Source organism: Ochotona curzoniae, unplaced genomic scaffold, assembly GCF_017591425.1.
Source record: "Ochotona curzoniae isolate NIBS_2020 unplaced genomic scaffold, NIBS_Ocur_1.0 contig_2599, whole genome shotgun sequence".
In the NCBI taxonomy this organism is placed as follows: Eukaryota; Metazoa; Chordata; class Mammalia; order Lagomorpha; family Ochotonidae; genus Ochotona; species Ochotona curzoniae.
Window position 1 is genome coordinate 10,028,107 of NW_024465520.1, and position 19,848 is coordinate 10,047,954.

Here is a 19,848-nt window from a genome sequence, read left to right on the forward strand (position 1 = left end):
CGGAGGAGTCCCAGGGCCCCGGACCTTCCTTCGGTGGCCTTCGATGCTGAGTGTCCATGTCTGTCTGGGTGATCTTGGTGTTTTCAGCACATGGCCACATTCCCAACCCATACCCGATCGTTTTTAAAATGCTCATATTGAAGTGGCCCAATCATGGGAGTGACTGACTATAGACCATTTGTAAAAATACAGTACTCAGTGGGCCGGCTTCCTCACTTTCTACCTCCAGGCTAAAATCTCATTCCTGCTTACATTTAAAATACGTATCATTTTGGCGTTTTATTCCTTTTTCGTTTTGTATTATTGTATTAACTGATGTTTTTAGCGGTGAAGAAGTGCACTCATACAAAAGTTAAACCTACTGGAAATTTAAGAATGCTGAATTTTTTCTGCCTCTCCCCCCACCTCGCCAACAACAGCCACACACATATTAATCCTCAAAATAAAAACCAAAGCATCAGCCGAATTTGGGTAGCTCTGCGGCATACTCTGCTCCCTCTAGGAAGATCCGTTGTTGGGTTTCCAGGGCAAGCTTTTGGTTGCAAGTAACGAAATTCCCAAATCACAGCAGCTCAGACAACAAAGATGCTTACTCCTCCCCTGACACCTGAAGATAGACAGTGGGCGTCCTGGCGCCAGCAGTCACTCACGACCCGGCCATTCCCCCGGCTGCAGGCTCACGGGGTTCTGGCCTCAGCTTTCATGCCCATGTCTGAGGCCTTGTTTTACAGATGGCACCTGCGGGTTTGGGCATTCACAGACACTGGAGGGAGACATGGGCTGGGATGAGAGGCTGCCAAGGAGGGCTTCCCCCAGCTGGCTTCCCTGTTGTAAGTGCAGAGGAAAACCTCAGCCAGACAGTTCCCACAAGACTTCTTTCACCTCATCTTCTTGTCCATTCTTGGATGGAAGGCTTCTCAGGGTAAGGAAGACGGGGAGAGAGAGCGGACGGGAAGGAGAAATGCGAGAGCCCAGTGTTTGATTTGTTTGGCCCAGATGCTTCCCTGGGGCTGAGCACGTGGCTGCTTGAGGGCTAAAGGAGGGCAGCCTGTTGGATAATGGGTAGTTGGGGCTCTAAGTGCCAACGCTGTGCCCCGCAGCACACCTGTTAACACGTGAGTGGTTTGAAAACAGGAAAAGCCATAGAAAACTATCAGCCAGCACCTTGCCTTTAGGAGAGAAGGGGTAGAGATATTAACTTAAATGGCAGGCAGGTGATGGGAGGCGGTGGTTGTGACATTGCTGCGGATCCGGGTGTGTCCTTGGGGAGCTGTGGTCCTCCCTCCAGGCCCGGCGCACCCTTCCCCGTTACAGTGTGCAGGGAGTGGGGCCTGGTGTGGACCTCGGCCGGACACCTGCAGTTTCTGTAATCTGGTCTAGCTTTGTTCTCTGGGACGGTGAACGAAGTCATGTCCTCATTTGTTTTTTCACCCTCCTCCCCGTCCGCTGCCCTCGGATCATCCAGCCGTGATTTCTGTAGATATTCCCCGTAGTGAGCTCTGCGGTGCTAACAGTGGCAGTAGCAGCAAGAACCTGTAACACTGAACAGCTGCAGAGGGCCAAGCGCTCACAAGCTGCTGCTACCGAATCGTATCACTTCATATGCAGTCTTTCCATTTTCCAGACAAAGATGCTGCTGTAGAGATAACGTCTTTCTTCCAAAGTCTCACCACGCCGGGTTCTGAGCCTGATTCCTAAGGCTAGATTTCTTGTATTCTTTCCTTCTTAATTTAAGGTTTTTTTTTTTTTTAGAATGTTTTTGCCTTTACCCTCACCTTAAAATATTAGGAAAGGTTGTCTAGAAAGGCACATCTTTTTAATTTGAGAAAGTTTTTGTGGGCTAGTTACCTAACTTACTATTTTCACGCCGATGTGAACTGTACACACTGATCCTGTAAGCTAGCAGATGGATAATGGAAGTGTAGCGGAGACTGATATGCTCAGATATGAAGACAAAGTGCCATGTCTCTCTGCATGCAGGCCGGAGATGGACTCCCAGTGAAAGAACCCAAACTATCCTTAAGAGGATGGACTCCCTGGCAATGGCCATGCTACATTGTCAGGAAGCACTTCAACAACACCACGATGGACTTGTGACTGTCCAGGAAGGACATCCACTGTAAAACTAGAAAGGAAATCAGTGCCGGGGTGGTGGGAGGGGAGGAGGGACCTTGGGGAAGGGCACGGGCAACGCCAGAACCTGTGGAACTATAACGTAAAGCAAAATAAAATGTTTAAAAAAGAGTATCTTAGACAAAGGGAAGAAATTAAGATTCTGCTTCAAGCATGTTTTAGTCCCAGAATGTAAAACTTGGTTTTGTCTGGCCATTGTGGCACAAGTTCAGAATGGTGAGTTTGGGCAGAAGAGCCCTTGGTTCTTCCCATGGAGGACTGGCGATGCCTGACAGAGCTGGAGGTGCCGGTGCTGAGAGGCGCAGCCTGGATGCCTGGGTCAGACAGGACTGCGCGCAAGTCTTGGTCACTCGGCCTTGGGCATGCTCTTCCTAACCCCGGAGATGCTGGGACTTGTTGTTGGTAGGGGCAATGGTAATGCCCTTGAACCAGGAGTGCTGGTGAGCGTTCAGCTAACCCACAGCGAGGAGCCCTGCTGGCTGACTGCCACACTGTCATCAGTACCATTGATAGCATTGCGTTTCTCTAAAGAGCTTGCTTTACGTCGAATCTACTTCTCGGTTATTTTATGGTTTTAAAATTGGCTCAAGCATTTTTTAAAAAAAATTATACATTTATTTATTTGAAAATCAGAGTTGATCAGAAGGAAGGAAGAAAGAGAGACATGGGGGAGAGAGTAAGGCGGGGGCGGAGGGGGGAGGGGAGGAAGAGCGTCCGTCTGTTGGTTCGTTCCCTAAATGGCCTCGGTGGCTGGGGCTGGGCCAGGTAGAGACCAGGAGCCTGGAGCTCCATCCTGCTCCCCCTGCTTGGCTGCAGGGGCACAGGCGTTTGGACCATAAGCCATTGCTTTGCATGGAGCGTCAGCAGGGAACTGGATCGTAAAGAGAGCAGCTACAGGTTCAACTGGTGCCCATACTGTATGCTGGTGGTGAGTGGCAATTTAACCCACTATACCACAACACCCATTTCTGGTTCAAAACCTTGATCCCCTTGCCACACACCTGAAGGTTGTGGCATATTCTGAAGACCAAGCTAGAGCTGGGGCCCCCAAAACAAGACGAGTTTGAGGTTAAGCTTATTGCTGTGTCATTCCTTCCTCAACCACCATGTCAGACATCAAAGGAGTGACAATGGATAACTATTGCTCTATGTCTATTGTTTTATAAATTGGTGGGAACCATGTGTACATTATTGCAACCAGGATATTCTTGAAATATCGCTCACCACTGATTAGGAGGTACTGTAGCATAGCGGTTGAAGAATGGAGTGGGCCCAGCTCAGTAGCCTAGTGGCTAAATCCTTGCCTCGCCTGTGCCAGAATCCCATATCGGTACTGGTTCATGTCCAGGCTGTTCCACTTCCCATTCAGCTCCCTGCTTATGGCCTAGGAAAGCAGTCAAGGACGGCCCAAAGCCTTGGGACCCTGCACCTGTGTGGGAGACCTGGCAGAAACTCCCGGCTCCTGACTCCTGCCTTTGGATCGGTTCAGCTCCAGCTGTTGTGGCCACTTGGGGAGTGAACCCGTGGCACATCTTTTTCTCTTCTCTCTTGTCTCTGTGTCTGTCTTTCCACTATAAATAAATAAATCTTTTTTGAAAAAAGGAAAAAAAAAAGAGTGGAGTGAGGGGTTTTGTTTTGTCTTGTTTATGCCTTTTTATTGGAGGGATTGGTTGGTGATCCTGAACTGAGCTGTGGAGCTGCTCTTGTAATTTGGTGTTCCACTTGTTAAGAATTTGCCTGCTTGGGCCCGGCGCAGTAGTCTAGCAGGTAAAATTCTCACCTTGTGTATGTCGAGATCCCATATTGGGCACTGGTTCTAATCCCGGTGGCCCTGCTTCCCATCCAGCTCCTTGCTTGTGGCCTGGGGAAGCAGTGGAAAATGACCCAAGACCTTGGGACCCTGCATCTGCATGGGAGACCTGGAAGAGACTCTTGGCTGCTGGCTTTGGATTGGCTCAGCTTTGGCCATTGTGGCCGCTTGGGGAGTGAACCATTGGACGGAAGATCTTTCTCTCTGTCTCTCCTCATCTATGTATATATGATTTTCAAATTAAAAAAAAAAAAGTTGTCTGCTTGCTTTGCACAGCTGTGTAAGTCCAGGTTGTCCCAGGCAGCAAGCTCAGCAAGGTATAGCAGGCCTCGGGCTGCCCACTCCTCTTGTGTCAAGGATAATGGAGGTGGCATTCCCATGGCATCCCTAAAGATGCTGGACTGCGGCGTTGGCCATTGCTGGAGGCAGGGAAGGGAGTTTTCTTGTCCTGTTGTGGGTCTCCCGTGAACACAACAGAGCTCTCTTACGCGTGTGGTCTGTGCCTTTAATCATTGTTCTTCACAGTCAAGTCAGAAACACGTGGCATGTTGGTCAGTCCTCTGAATTATTTCTGAGGAATTGAACATGACTTTGAAATCCATTTCTTTACAAACGTCATGCTTCCTTTGGCTGGTCTGTGCTCTTGGCGGCTTAGGGATTTCTTGACATGGTTAGCTTTAATTATGCTTGGTCTGCTTGCCCATTTGCAAAGCACAGATAATTACCAGCTCTAACCAAATGTTAGGCAATATAAAAGTATGGTGTTCTGTTATGAAAATGTAATAGCTAACATTTACTGAGTATTTACAGTAATGTAGGCATGACTGTAAGAGCTTTAAACACAATGAGATAATGAGTGTGTTGTCTTGTTAAATCCTTACAGTAACCCCGGGAGTTCAGTCTTATTATCCTCATTACACAGGTGAGAAGCTGCTCAGTTCATAAAGCAGAGATTGGCATGAGTGACAGACATTCAGCCCACACCACGCACTCTGCCTGCTCTGCTGTCTTCACTGCTTTAAAGTTAGGACTCGCTCCACTCAAGATTTGTTGCTGTAATTCTAACAGCACGGGTTAAAACCGAATCCAGCCTCAATCTGGGGAAGAATTTCATCCTCTGGAAATGAACTTCAGGAAAGCCCAACGGCCTCATCCCAGCAGTGCCTCACTATATTTCTCAGTGCGTTGAATTATTTATTTTATTATTTTATGGTGCAGTTCCATAGGCTCTGGAATTTCCCTGCTTCCCTCCGCAGTCCCCCACCTCTCCACACTGCCTTCCCCTGTATCATTACAGTAGCGTATTCCTTCGTAATCAGTCGTATGTCAGTTGTTCTGCTATTTAAGTGTATCCTGACGTATGTATTTTTATTCCAGTTAAGCACACAATCCAGTGTAGATTTAAAAATTATGTTTTTAGAAGGGGAAGGGAAACGAGTTGAAATCATGCACGTTTCAGCAGCGAATAACAAGAATGTCCTTTGATCTCATATTATCCCGTGGATCAGCACTTCTGGGAGAATGCCAGAGCCATAACCCTCCCTGACTCCCCCTAAGAGAAAAGTGAACGAACGGGTCTAAGAGAGTGACCCCAAAGAAGCACGGCTTACACATTTCCGAGAAGGCTGGGGATGAGGAAGACGGTGTTTCAGGATATCACAGATGCTCAGCATCGCCGGATTCTGTCCAGTGAGGAAAACGGTGGGGCTGTCAGGCTTGGTGGCTTCTGGCAGGCTGTGGTGACCTTGGGACCCATTTCAGTGGCATGTAAACACAGGGTCTGAGAAAGTCAGGCAGCTGCTCACTCAGGAGACATTTGTCTTGGCACCACAGGTGCTAATACAGGTCTTCTTCTTTTTTTTTTTTTTTAAGATTTATTTATTTATTGGAAGGTCAGATATCCAGAGAGGAGGAGAGACAGAGAGGAAAATCTTCCGTCCGATGATTCACTCCCCAAGTGATCGCAACTGCCGATGCTATCCGAAGCCAGGAGACTCTTCTGAGTCTCCCACGCGGGTGCAGGGTCCCAAAGCTTTTGGGCTGTCCTCGACTGCTTTCCCAGGCCACAGGCAGGGAGCTGGAAGGGAAGCAGGGCTGCCAGGATTAGAACCGGCGCCCATATGGGATCCCAGGCGTGCAAGGCGAGGACCTAACCACTGCGCCATCGCGTCGGGCCCAATACAGGTCTTCTTACAACAGGAAGGCCATGTGATGTTCCTAACGCCTTTGCAGGGGGAGGTACTGAACAGGTGGGAGATAAATGGCACTGTCCTGAGAATCTGTTCCCAATGTGTATAGTGTTTTGCTGTGGATAAATGTTGATAGCATCTTCTCTTGAGGCTGATGCCGGAAACTGGGATTCAGGCCAGGTCCCCCGCACAGGTGTCAGGAACCTGATCAGTGGAGGCATCCCTGCTGCTGCTGGGCGTGCTTCAGGAAGATGCAGCCTGGAGCTCGAGCTGGGTACCGAAGGCAAGCACATGGTGTGAGTCAGGGGACCCTTAACTGGTATCTAAACTCCAGGCTGAACCATCCATGCCTGCGTGTCTCCCCTTGTGAGAAACAAAAGGTCATTGAAAACATCACAGATTGCCTTCCTCCCCCTCCAGGGTGACCCTGGGCTGGGTCAGCCCACTTTGCTGATGCTTACTCTAGCTTATGAATATACGCAGTACTGGTCTTTTAAATCAGATGGAGATCACGTGCTGTTTTTAACTTTTCCTTATGTGAAAGCAATAAATATATGCCCAGTATGAGAAGTTCCAAATTTTATAGGAATTATGGGAAAGTTAAAGTACTCTGCAGTGATGTGTTAAGCCACTGTTCACCGTATGGCAGTTTTTCTGCCCCTGGCTTATCTTGCACATAATAGAACTGACCATTAATAGAGCTGCTCAATATTTTTTTTAATGACATTTATTTTTATTGGAGAGAGAGAAAGATGTTTCCATCCGTTGCTTCACTCCCCAAATGGCTGCAACAGCCGGAGCTGAGCTGACCTGCAGCCAGCTGCCAGGAGCTGCTTCTGTGTCTCCCGTGTGGTTTCAGGGTCCCAAAGACTTCTTGTAATGGCCCACTGCTTTTTCGGGCCATAAGCAGAGAGCTGGATTAGAAATGGCAGCTGGGACCCGAACCAGCCCATACACGATGCCAGCGTCAACGGGGCAGGCAAAGGCTCCGCCTGTTGTGTCACCATGTCAGCCCTGAGCTGCTTAATATTAAATAATGTCTTCCAGAGGCGGGGAATGCTTCAGATTCATGTTCCCTTCACATCCTTAGTTCTTTGCTGAAGAATTTTCCTCATGTGAGAAAAGAACAAAAATGTGTCACAACAAAGGTTATTTGAAGTGGGCTTCTTCAGGGAGACCCCCGCTTGTTTTCACCTTGGGAGCAAGAGTTCTTTAGGTTTGGTTCGATTGCTGCATCTGATAGGAACAGCTGCTCACACAAAGCAGGCGGCCCTGATGCACAGCTGGGAAACTTGGAGCACATATAAGACAATCACAGGAAGTCTCCGTATAAACTTCTCCACGCACAGAAAGGTGGTTTTCCCATTTGCCCTTTTCTGAGCAATTTAACTTCCTAATTCCACGATCCAAATAGTTTCAGAGATTATGTAAGCCATATGTTTATTAAGTGATGGAGACAAACACGGGGAAGTCTGATTCCTATCAGCTTGCCTGAGGAAGGGGGCGAGCTTCCCGCTAGGTTAGCCTGTCCTAGCTGGGTGTCGGGCAGCAGGGCCAAGGCGAGCGGGCCCTGAATCACTCCCTGGGCGGTCTTCTCCCTCCTCCTCCTGCAGCACGTAGTTTAACACCGCGTTAGGCTTCCAGGTCAGGGTGAGAGAGATGGCCAGGCATGGGAAGAACAAGTCTCAGTTTCCAACAGCTTCACGTGGGAAAGCGTTCGTGGTTCTCATGAGACAGTCTGTTTGAGGGTGCATGTGGGAGGGGGAGGCACGGGCTTCGGAGTGAGAGAATCTGCAGTTTTTATTCCTTTGGGTTTGAATGGAAGCTGACAGCAATAAATCATCGATTTACCTCACTGCTGCTCAGCGGAGTCACTAAAAGCGTCGGGAAAGGAATGTAAACAACTATATGATTCGTTTCGTGGTGCAGAAGTGTACTGGGTTAGATAAAATAATGACTGCCCTGTTTTGGAAGCAGAAGCTTACAATGTGGGAAGAGTTTCCTGATGAAATGAAAAGGCTTCACAGATGTGTGGGAATGGATACGCAGGGGGGGACACGCAGGAGCAAGATGGCCACAGGTGATCTGAGCTGGACCTGGGAAAGAGCAGCGGCCACCGACCGGGTCCAGGAGCCACCGACTGGGTCCAGGGGCCACCGACCGGGTCCAGCGGCCACCGACCGGGTCCAGCAGCCAGCCGCTTGCGCCCTCATCAAGGGCATTGCAGCGGTGTTGCTTAAGAAAATGGCTAATGGACTATCCTTTCTGGTTGCTTCTAAAAGACACACTGCCTTGATGAAACATACTGGCTACTGTTATTTGTATTGAAGCAACCACTGGGGAAATGTAAACCCTGAAAATTAAGAGAATGAGGGGGAAAGACTTACATAGCTCAGTTACATTAATTTACTCAGGTTCTTATGAATGCTTTTCTTGAATTCTGTCATGGATAATAGAATAGGGAAAGCCACGTTATGCGGAAGACTCCTAGGAACTGGAGTCATCTAAAATATAACTTTGTAGCGTACCCATGTCTTTGGAAATACCTGTGAGATATAAGCATTATTTAGAGACCTGCATGAACCTCATGTTTAAAATGTTAGATCTCTGATTTCTGCTTCTGCCAGCATCCTTGTGCCAGTTTGTGTACAGGCTGCTCCACTTCCCAGTCCTATTCCATACCTATAGCCTGGAAAACAAGAGAGGGGCCCAGGTCCTTGGGACCCTGGACCCGTGTTGGAGACCTGGAAGAAGCTCCTGGCTCCTGAGTTCAGACCAGCTCAACTGCAGCCACTGCTGCTTTTAGGAGGGTGAAGCAACAGCAGGAAGACCTCTCTGTCTCACTCTCCATAACTCTGACTTTCCAAGTGAAATACATAATTTTTTAAACAAACAAAAAGAAGACTAACTGGGCCTGGTGCGATGGTTCAATGGCTAATTCCTCACCTTGGACACACCGAGGATTATATGGGTGCCAGGTCATGTCCCAGCTGCTCCACTTTCCATCCAGCTCCCTGCTTGTAGCCTAGAAAAGCAATGGAGGACAGTCCAAAGCCTTGGGAGCCTGCACCAGCATGGGAGACCTGGGAGAGGCTCTGGGCTCCTGGCTTGGGATCAGCTCAGCTCTAGCCTGCTGCAGCCGCTTGGGGAGTGAACCAGCAGATGGAAGATGTTTCTCTCTGTCTCTCCTTCCCTCTGAAAATCTGACTTTCCAATAAAAATAAATCCTAGAGAGAGAGATTAATCGGAAGGTACCGAGAGAGGATAGTAAGAAAAAATCCTGAATCATATTTTTCTTTAGTTTTCTATGTTGTTTTGATACTTAGTTTTTAAAATGTTTGTTTTCCTTCTGGGTTCTGTGTTACTAAGTGCATTTCTAAGTTGTCTACACATCATCAACCTTTTTATACTCTGCTAAAAAAAGACCTCCTTGTTTCTAGTAAGCATGGTCTCTTAAAGACATAACCGTATTTGTTTATGAAGTGTATTATTCTGCTTCCTTCTTGTATAAATATCACGTGTGCTTTGGTAAGTTTCATTTTGTGTATAAAAAGCAATTTATACCTTGGGTGTGGATGTGCTGGACGTTATATAGTCTTAGGAGAGGTCTCGGAAACTTTTTGTCCTATTAATTTTCCAATAATACAGTTTATTATCCTGGTAACAAGTGAAGGTAATAGTTTGCTGTTTACTGATAGCTGTTTGTTCTTTTGTAATGGTGGAACCTTGGGAAACCAAATTTTGGAAGGAAGAGTTACAAAGAGTGGCAGGGGCAGATTTGCAACAAGAGATAAAAACAAGTAACACAAAATCTTGAACAAGGTAGCTGGTTCTGAAATCCCTAGTTGTGTACGACTGGGATTAGGATTTTTCTGTCCTCTTAGCTCCCCTGAACCCATACATTTGAATTCACTGTTAAATAAGGTTTAAAACAAGGTATCTGCCATTTCCAGCATACATTAGAATTTTGTTACATATTTATTCAATTGTTTAAGTTACACATAGAGCTCTTCCATGCATAGCTAGAAGGGTACACATGTGGAATAGAGAGAGAGCTGCCTCTAACCGGGTTTGGGATTCGCCAGGTACAACCAAAAAGATGAAGGTGTATGTAGAAAAAGGTTATAATTAAGGATACAAAAGCCTGAGCTGGGTAATGAGATATGTGTGAGCCAGAAGACATGATACAGATGGGGGGAAGATAGGATCAGTGACGTGCTAGGAGCTGGTTTGCTTGACAGTTGTTAGGGCTGGGTTTCGCAGGAGGTGATTTGAAAAGACCAGGTATAGGTTAGGGAGTGGTGTGTTCGTCCCGGTTCCGCGTGGCCTTTCCGAGACCGGGGAGGTCCTGAAGCCCAGAGCATCGGTGGGTTTCAGGTGTGTCTGCCCATTCGCTGCCAGGACGCATGTTCGCATGTTCGTCTCACTTGTAACAACAGTTCCCAGATGATCCCTCATGAAACAGATGGTTTCCCATGCTTTGAAATTGCTTTTGTACCTGCCATGCAGTTCTACTCTACGAAATAAATAAAAATAGCAATGAACGATGGAGGTTAATCCATGGAGGTTAGATTAATTCAACAGATTCCAATTTATATTTTAAAGTTGTTCCGTCCTTCTTTCCTAGCCCCTGCCACTTTCCCCCCTACAAAAGCTGAACCCGACACGCCACAGTCCACTCCACTGAATGACTGCCGTGCTCTTTCCCCTCCCCCTATAGTGAGGAAAGTTACAACGTCAACGATTACTCCCTAAGAGATCAGCTGCTGGTGGAATCCTGTGACAGCGAAGAGCCTAATTCTCCGGGGAAGAACAGTTCCACCGTGCTTTACTCAAGACAGAGCTCCACGAGTCACCTCTTCACTCTCACGGTGCTGAGCAACCATGCCAACGAGAAGGTGGAGATGCTGCTCGGGGCGGAGACGCAGTAAGTACCTGCGAGGGAAGAAGTCTCGGGGCAGCGGAGGTCTGTCCCCTTCGCCTCACGCCCTCATGTACGGACTCCCGCCACACGGCAGCTGCTGTTTGTTGTTGTCAAGTGCCTGCTACGCACCAGGCATCCTGCGTGGATGGTTTAAGCAGGTGTTACACGTCATCATTTCATCATGACTGCCTCGGTAACACAAGAAATGGGTATTGTCACTGCTGTCACTGCATATGCCGTGATGTAGGTGGTGAGTTAAGTGAGTTAAGAATCGTGTTCTTTTTATGATTAACAAAAAATGCAACCCCCAGCCTTAAGGGATGTGACTCAGTCAGCCGCTCGACTCATTGGAAGTGATCCCTCAGTCGCCTGCTTTCAACCAGAAACGGAAACCCTAGCGATTTCTGCCACAGGATGCTTGGTTTAAGGAAACATACTGATGAGCTCTCTCCAAGCTAGCGTTTAAGCAGAGGCAAAGCAGGCATCCCGTGTGTGCTTGTAGCCTCGCCAGCAGCTGCCGAGCAGTCAGTCCCCTCACTGAGCGGAAGGGGTGATTCCCAAGCCCACCCTAGGGATTTAATGTTTGGAACTGACACGATGGGCAGGTGTTGTGTTGAGTGTCATGCGGAGGTGCAGCAGTGGAAGGAAAGCCCAAGCCCCCGATTCCTTGTCACCTCCACTTCTTCCTTGAGTCTCTCTGCATGTTTGTGAGCTGGGGCACATGCAAGGCCAGGGCTCAGCGAAGGCATGTCTTCAACTCAGAAAGCAGCTTGAGGGCCTAGTGCAATAGCCTAGTGGGTAAGGTCCTTGCCTTGCATGTGCCAGGATCCATGTGGGCACCAGTTCATGCCCTGGCTGTTCCACTTCCCTTTCATCTCCCTGCCTGTGACCTAGGAAGGCAGTAGAGAATGGCCTAAGACTCCACCAGCTTGGGAGAGCTGGAGGGAGCTCCTGGCTCCTGACTTTGGATCTGCTCAGCATCAGCCGTTGCAGCCACTTGGGGATTGAACCAGTGGATGGAAGATCTTTCTGTCTTTCCTTCTCCCTTATGGATCTGTCTTTCCAATAAAAATAAATAAGTCTTTAAAAAATTAATTTAAATTAAAAAAGCAAGTGGCTTTAACATCTGGCCAGTGCAAACAGAGCTAAACTCCTTTTTGGGGGGGGAAACTTGCCTTAAAAATGACATTGATGGGGCCTGCATTGTGGTGCAGTGGGTTAGACTGCTGCGACTGGCGCCAGCATTCCGTAGCAGAGTGCTGGTTTAAGTCCTGGATCTTCTACTTCCGATCCCACTTCCTGCTAATGCACCTGAGAAGGAGCAGACAGTGGCCAAGAACTTGGCCCCCTGCCCCAGTGTGGGAAGTCAGGCTGCTGATGCAGGCCCTGGCTTTGGCCTGGCTCAGACCTGGCTGGCACAGCCCTTGGAGGAGTGAACCAGCAGACAAAAGATCTCAGAAGCTCTGTTTCATTCTTTGTTGCTCCACATTTAAAACAAATAAATCTTTCAAAAACAGAACTTGCTGTGTCTGAAATTTGGATCTTATGGGACGTTGAGAAAAATCTTTTAAAATAAAGATTTATTTATTATTTTTGTGAGAAAGTCAGATTTACAGAGAGGAGAGACAGAAAGATCTTCCATCCACCGGTTCACTCCCCAAGCAGCCACAGCAGCTGGGGCTGAGCTGATCCGAAGCCAGGAGCCAGGAGCCAGGAGCTTCTTCTGGATCTCCCATGCAGGTGCAGGGTCCCAAGGCCTTGGGCCATCCTCTACCACTTTCCCAGGCCACAGGGAGCTGGATGGGAAGTGGAACATCCAGGACATGAATTGTCACCCACATGGGATACTGGCAATGCAAGGTGAGGATTTAGCTGCTAGGCTACTGTGCTGGACCCAGAGCTTGAGACAATCTTAAACACTTTGGAGATTAGTCCTTGTCCGGAAACCATCGAGAATTCTCAGAAACCACATTAGTGGTGGCAGTGCGTCTGCCTTTGCTCACTGTTTTCAAGAATTCTGTGTTCTTCTTTGAGGCCTGACCAACACATCCGAACTTGCCTGTTTCCTCATTCCTGACAGAAACTTGGCTATGTGTGTTTTAGACTCTTCCAAAGGGTGAGCTTGCATGTCTTTCTGCTCCAAGGTCTCCCTTCCCCAGGTACTGTGTAGTTAAAACTGTTCCACCCCTTGCATTTGGTTCTTACTGTGGACTAAATGACTGTACATTTCCTCAACCAACTTGTTCTCAGGCTATTCAGTCATATCACAGTAAAACCATGGCATGACTCATATTTGTAGTTCTGTAATAGCAAGAGAACATTCCAGAAGGGCCAGGAGCGCAGAGGTCTCTGTGGGTACAAAAGGAGTGAATCTCATTCTCTTTGCTCATCCACTCGGGCCTTTAGTTAGAGCTGAGAAGCAAATAAACAAACAATGCTTATGCAACATGAAACAGCGTTGCTGTTGAAATACAATTGCAACCAAGGAGGCAATTTCCTTTAAAAAATAATCCTGCTCTTTAAAGGCCTAACAAATTGCTGTTTGCTGCACTTGAAGGTCAGCTCTGGGTTACCAGGTACTGAACCATCAGGGCTTTGCTTTGTGTTCAGTACATTGTCCTGCTGAGCTCTGTGAAATGCATGGATGAATATATGTGCTTTGAGCTCTCATTTATGATTTTTGGGGGGCTGATATGGTCCATCTTTAATCTAGTTTGGAAAACAAGGTTTTCATGTGTACTGGTGGAAGTACAGAGGTGTAGACCGTCATATATGTATGTATGTTGACATATGTATGTGTATGTGATTATATATATATATCACCTTTGGACGCTTGTTCCTTAACCTGAGGAAGAGTGGGGTTCACACCCAAATGTTTACTTTTTGAAAACATGTTGCCAGTTAAGTGCATTCCTGGGAATATACCGAATATGAAGTGAATCTTAGGAGAAGTTCAGCTGTTTGGCACAAGGGCAGTTCAGCTTCCTAAGAGTGAAATTGTGGAAGAATAGACCGATGGCGTTGGTTCCAGAAGGAATGCAGGCATGCTCACCCAGAGGACGCGGGGCAGATACTGGCTGAGTTTCTGGGATGTACCAGGCGCTGAGCTGGCTGCACAGCGTGAAGAAGGAAGCCAGGGCACTTCCAGGGAAGGGAAGATGCTCAGCGCTGAGGGAAGTGGACAGGTGAGGTGACCCGTGCACCTGGCTTTCAAGGGTCCGTCGTCTATGTATTTTCTGGAAAAATGATGAGCAACACCCTTTTTAATCCTCAGAAGTGTTCAAACCATCAAATATATGCTGACCCTAGTGGCATGCTCATGTACAATTTTGATAATATGGATGTTATAACATATACACATGTATGATTATACATATATAGCCCAATTCTCCCATTATTTCTCTGATGGGAACTAAGACTCACAGAGGCAAGGTTATTGGCTTAAAAACCATGCCAGGAGTCGTGGCCGCAGCCGGAGCTGGCGCTGGCCCCCCGACGGGGAGCACTCTTCTTGCAGCTATGGTTAATGGTACGGAGAGGCTGCCCAGCGGTGGACAGTACCACCCCTGCCTCGAGCTGCCTTTCTCAGCGTCCCTTCTGAGCATCCTTGGTTTGCCTCCGACTGTGACCGTGTCTTCCATCCGGGCTGAATTCGGTCTCCACCACGCCCGCTCGTTGTACCAAACACGCAGGACTCTGCAAGCAGAACCGTGAAAGCCTTTCAGGTTTTCCAGCGTGGAGACCTGGTGTCACTGTTGATGCCCGCTCTACCTGTGCCCGAGTCCGGTGTATCTTCCCCCACATCCGCTCCACGAGCTCGGCAGGATTAACCACAGCACGCCGCTTTGGCTCCCCTGGGAGGGTGCTAACAGCCCTCTCCTGTCAGTGCTGCGCTGGCCCCCCCCCCGTCTCGGGGCCATTCCTTCCTTCGTTGCTTTGCACAACACATTTTCCCAGAAACTATTTTGGGAAGACTTCAAATTGATAAAATGAGCTTTGCTATGACCAAGACTAGGTAGAATACTCTTGAGGGAAGTACTCCTTTCTGTCAGTTTCTATTCGCTGCTCTTTTGTTGGAGTCAGCTTTCCCCAAATTCCATTTTTGTTCTCAACTTTGCTAGTAAGGATGTGGTGAAACTTTTTTTAGAGTATGCATCCAAGCCGTGTTTACTGCTCTGTGTGTCTCTGCCGGTTATAAATCTTGAGTCATTGTGTTGCTAACGAGACAATAGTCTGTGAAAACTACAAAAGCTCACCCTTCACAGAAGCTCGGAAGGGGAATGTTTTACCACCGTCGTGTCTTCTCCCTCTGGGCCTTCCCAGAGCGGTGTGGGAGCCAGGGAGCCGCATTGTCTGTGTCGCTGGAATGCAGCGCAGGCAGCTGCTGCTGGCACGGACCACAAGGCAAGCCGTCCTTGGTGCTCTGTACTCACAGCAGAGTGTGGGAGTCATTCAGGGCCAGTGTAGACAGTGAAAAGCAGCGTGTTAGATGTGTTCATGGATGAACACAAGTTTTCTCTCTATCATATAAACTAACTATAAGATACGATCATCTCAGAATCGTCAAAGATCTGATTGTCACAGGGCTAAGATCCTGATGAACATGGTTGGCGCTGTCAGCCATGCAGCCAGCCAGTTCTGGGCTCCTGATAAAGGGGCATTGTTTGCAGGGAGACTCTGCACTCTTCCTGTCCAGTTAATGATTTAATTAACAACAGGAAGTAAATGGGGCGGAATGCAATTAGAAATGGTATCTCTGATACAATCATAGACTTCCATCCTTTGAGAAGAGTCACAATATAGAGAGCCTTGCGGGGAGAAATGTGTTTATTTCGGGTCACAGTGTTTTGATTTCGTTGCTGAGTCTAGAATCTGAATGTGGGGATTGTTACGTTTCTCTGGGGTCTCCTAGGGTGCTTGTCTTTCGTCATCCTTATCCTCGACTTCCATTGCATTGATGGACAGAAGGGGGCCTTTGATCAGTGAGAAAACAGACAATTGACCTCATTCAGGTTGATCAGGAATCACAGCCCAGACTGGCTCTCATCAGTTACATGTTTTGACAAAGAAGAAGTAATTTTAGTGCATTAGGGATATTTGTTTGATCCCCAGTTTTATAAGGCTTTATCTTAAAATATTTGTGGGGACAAATTTTTACCCTGTGGGTTTCCTTTCATGTTTTTGCTCATCTTCCCCCATTAAGCTGAATGTGTGAGGGAATGAACAAAAGCCACTGACTTCCCAATGCTACTGCTCGAAAAGGCTCTAAGGACTTCTTTCCCCATCCAGAAGTCACAGTGATGGGATTCTGTGAAGGAATCGCAGCTGAATTTGTAGGCTACAAGGAAGGAAAGTGGCACTGGAGGAGGGATAAAAGTGAAGAGCAGCGGAAGCCAGGAGCCAGGAGCTCTTCCGGATCTCCCACACGGGTGCAGGGTCCCAAGGCTTTGGGCCGTCCTCATCTGCTTTCCCAGGTCACAAGCAGGGAGCTGGATGGGAAGTAGAGCAATTGGGACATGAACTAGTGCCCATCTGGGATCCCTGAGCTTGCAAGAAGAGGATTAGCTAAGTAAGTCATCGTGCCAAGCCCTGCTTCTTCCTCACCGTGGCAGATATGCTCCCAGTGAACTGCTGGTGTCAGCACAGTGTACTCCCGCGGTCTCTGTGTGTTTGCTTCTCCTGCTTTTTCATGCTGCAGAGGGGCCCTGTTGTATGCAGCTCACACCTCCAGTCCAGCACAGGGCCTACGCCATGGCAGGTGCCTACTGGGTGTGTGCTGAAGGACGCAAAGGTCCCCCACGTCCTGGAAGTTAATGCAGAGCACACACCAACTTGCACAAGTACAGCCGTTCTTGTTCTGTTCCTTGGGCACAGGGACAAGTCTGCACTGGTGCATGGTACATTGTGAGTTGATCTTGACCATTTTCTATTGTCCCTGGAGAAAATGGATGCCCGTGAGTGAGCCCTGAACTTCCTGAGTGCAATGATGGGTGTGTCGGTGGCATTCCTTAAAACACACACGTCTCCTCCCTGAAATGCCACGCTTGGCACGGCTCGTGGAACCCCCAGGGGGCAGTCATGCGGCTTTAACAGTGTCTCAGAGGGGGTGGGACGGACTGCACTGAAACTGCACAGCTCCTTTCAGGGAGGGCAACAAGGGGTGTGTTGTTCTGCCCTCCGAGTCCCTCTGAGCAGCCAGCGTGTCTAAGGGATGCCATTAGCATCCAGGCAGCATGCCATGGCAGGGAAGGGTTTCCTCCAGACTGCTGGCAGCTGGCGGCAGCCTGAAGCCACTGCTGAATGCAGGGCTACTCGGGGCCGGAGACGAGGTTTGCCTGAAAAATCAGCGGCACCAGATCTGCCCCGCTGGCCCCGTGCTCCGGGCACGCAGCTGAACAGGCCGGGTAGAGAGGTGGAGAATTCCAGGAGAGGGCTAACCCCTCTGGGTGTGCCACTCAGAAGAGTGGGTCACTTTTCTCTCTGCCTGAGATAACTTGGTGTTCAGCTGGCTTAATACTTTGACAAGTCCAGTTGGACCTAAGACAAATTTAGCTCTTATCCTAGTAGAGATGATTTCAACAATTTCAGTGTTTCCTAGGAGGTCATTTTAAAGGAAGTCGCGTGCCTTGCTTGTTCCTCGTAAAATCACTGTAAACCTTTGCCTTCTGCTAAGGAGAGGCAGTGTTTGTAACAGGGAGGCGGGGTCATCATTATCTGTTTACGTTGTGCGTTTTTCTCCTTGACACGTCAGCTTGTCCTGGGCTCCACCTCACTATGCTTCAAGCAGCAGGTTTGTCTGCCAGCATACCACAGATTCCACCCACCCTACCTTCCCCCATGACCTTTATTCTTAATAGATTTATTTATTTACATATTGGAAAAGCAGTGTTTACAAAGAGACTGACTTTCAGAAAGACAGGTTAAACTTTCATCCACTGGTTCACTCCGCAAATGGCCGCAGTGGCCAGGACTGAGCCGGTCCAAAGCCAGGAGCTGGGAGAGTCTACCAGGCTCCCACCTTGGTGTGGAGGCCTACAGACTTGCTGCTATTCCGAGCACAGTTAGCGGGGAACTGGATCAGAAGTGGGAAGCAAAGATGCATGCCACCTCACAGGACCCACTTAGCACCATTCCCTATCCCCAAGGTAGACTTGTTAACCCCCTGCTAAGAGTCTCCACATCTTTTATCACAGACTATTTAGGAGCAGGCATGGAACATTCCAGATGTACTTCATTTTCTCAAAAAGTGTAAATTACAGTAGTAATACCTGCTTTGCAATGTTGTAAAGATCAGGTGTTATCAGCCAGTTCCTTAACACCTTACCTGGTGAGTATTTCATGATATTTGTTAGAACAACACTGACCGCTGGCCTCCTAGAGTTAATGGTCTCTAAGAGAAGCAGGCAAGTCGATAAAGGATCAGGTACAGTATGCAGTGGTCACCATCCTTCATGTTAGCAAGTGGTGACTGAGCCCCTATTAGATGCTGGGAAGCGTACTGGAGATAAAGTAGCATGCAGGTGAGGATCCTCCCTCAGGAGGCTTGCTCTTGAACATTTACTGGGTCACGCGGAAGGGTGCTCTGGAGTGCGGGATACAAGTATGGGTTCACCCATCAGAGGCGGCGGCCCGGGAGAGACAAGGCTCGCGTATTCAATCTGAGTGGACGTGATAAGCACGGGCAGCTGAACACGGGGGGCAGCACTTAGTATAGTGGTTAAGATGCTTATGTTTCAAATCCAAGTGCCTGGGTTCAGTTCCAGGCTCCAACTCTAGGTACCTGCTGATGGAGACATTAATAAGCGGTAGTGATGGCTCAGATCGCTGGGTCCTTGCCACTCATGTGTATACTCCCAGGAAGCCTGTATTGAGTTGCCAGCTCCCAGCTTCAGCCTCGCCCGGTCTTGGCCATAACAGCATTTAGGCAGTGAATCAGTGGGTGTGAGCTCTTTTCCCTACGTGCCTCTTTCATCTCTCTGCCTCGGGAAAAAAAATTCCAACACCCGGGGGCCTCACAGTGGCACAGCACGCTGTCTCACCTGCAGCTCCATCATCCCGTATGGGAGCTAGTTCATGTTCCAGCTGCTTCCTTTCCAAGCCAGCTCCCTGCTTGTAGCCTGAGTAGGTACAGAAGATGGCCCAAGTCCTTGGGCCCTTGCGCTCACCTGGGAGACCTTAAAGAAAGAAGCTCCTGGCTCCTGGCTTCCAAACAGCCCAGCTCTAGCCCTTGCAGTTATTTGGAGAGAGGGGTGAACCAGCAGATGAAAGATCTCTCCCCATCAATCTCTGTAACTCTGCCAGAAACAAATAAATCTTTTTTTATGAAGCCAAATTGAAGAACGTGGACTATTTCATTTTCTGAAGTACAAAGCAGGTGAAGGTAATCTATGGGGACAGCAGGTGGCACAGCAGGTGGTTCTTGATTGGAGAGAGACCTGAAACGTGTGTTTCTTGATCCGGCAGCAGGTGTACACGGGTATACATTTGTGCACACTGCCAAAGTTGTCATCACTTCGAACCAGCGTTTGATGATTTTGTGTAAGACATGGAGAGAGCTTTAAACAGCAATATTGAGTGGTCGTCACTGGGCAGGCACGGAGGGAAGTGTGTGTGTGTGTGTGTGTGTGTGTGTGTGTGAGAAGGGCGGGAGGGAAGGCCGTGGAAGGGCATGCACTGTGCAGTGCTCTGAGTCATCAGCTCTGCCTGGCATGGAGGGAGCTGCATCCGGGGCTAAGGATGAAGAGGCAAGCATCCTTTGGTGCAGGTTATGGTGAGAGAAAACCCTTGCACAG

General features: G+C 48.5%; 1 protein-coding gene across 1 annotated transcript in view; it reads left to right on the forward strand.

Annotated features, from left to right (window-relative positions):
* The window catches only part of ARHGEF26 (Rho guanine nucleotide exchange factor 26), a 110,943-nt gene that overhangs the window by 86,569 nt on the left and 4,526 nt on the right, over nucleotides 1-19,848 (forward strand). The window contains exon 11 of the mRNA XM_040974927.1: nucleotides 10,853-11,059. Coding sequence (XP_040830861.1) covers nucleotides 10,853-11,059 — 207 coding nt within the window. The remainder of the gene's footprint in view (nucleotides 1-10,852; nucleotides 11,060-19,848) is intronic.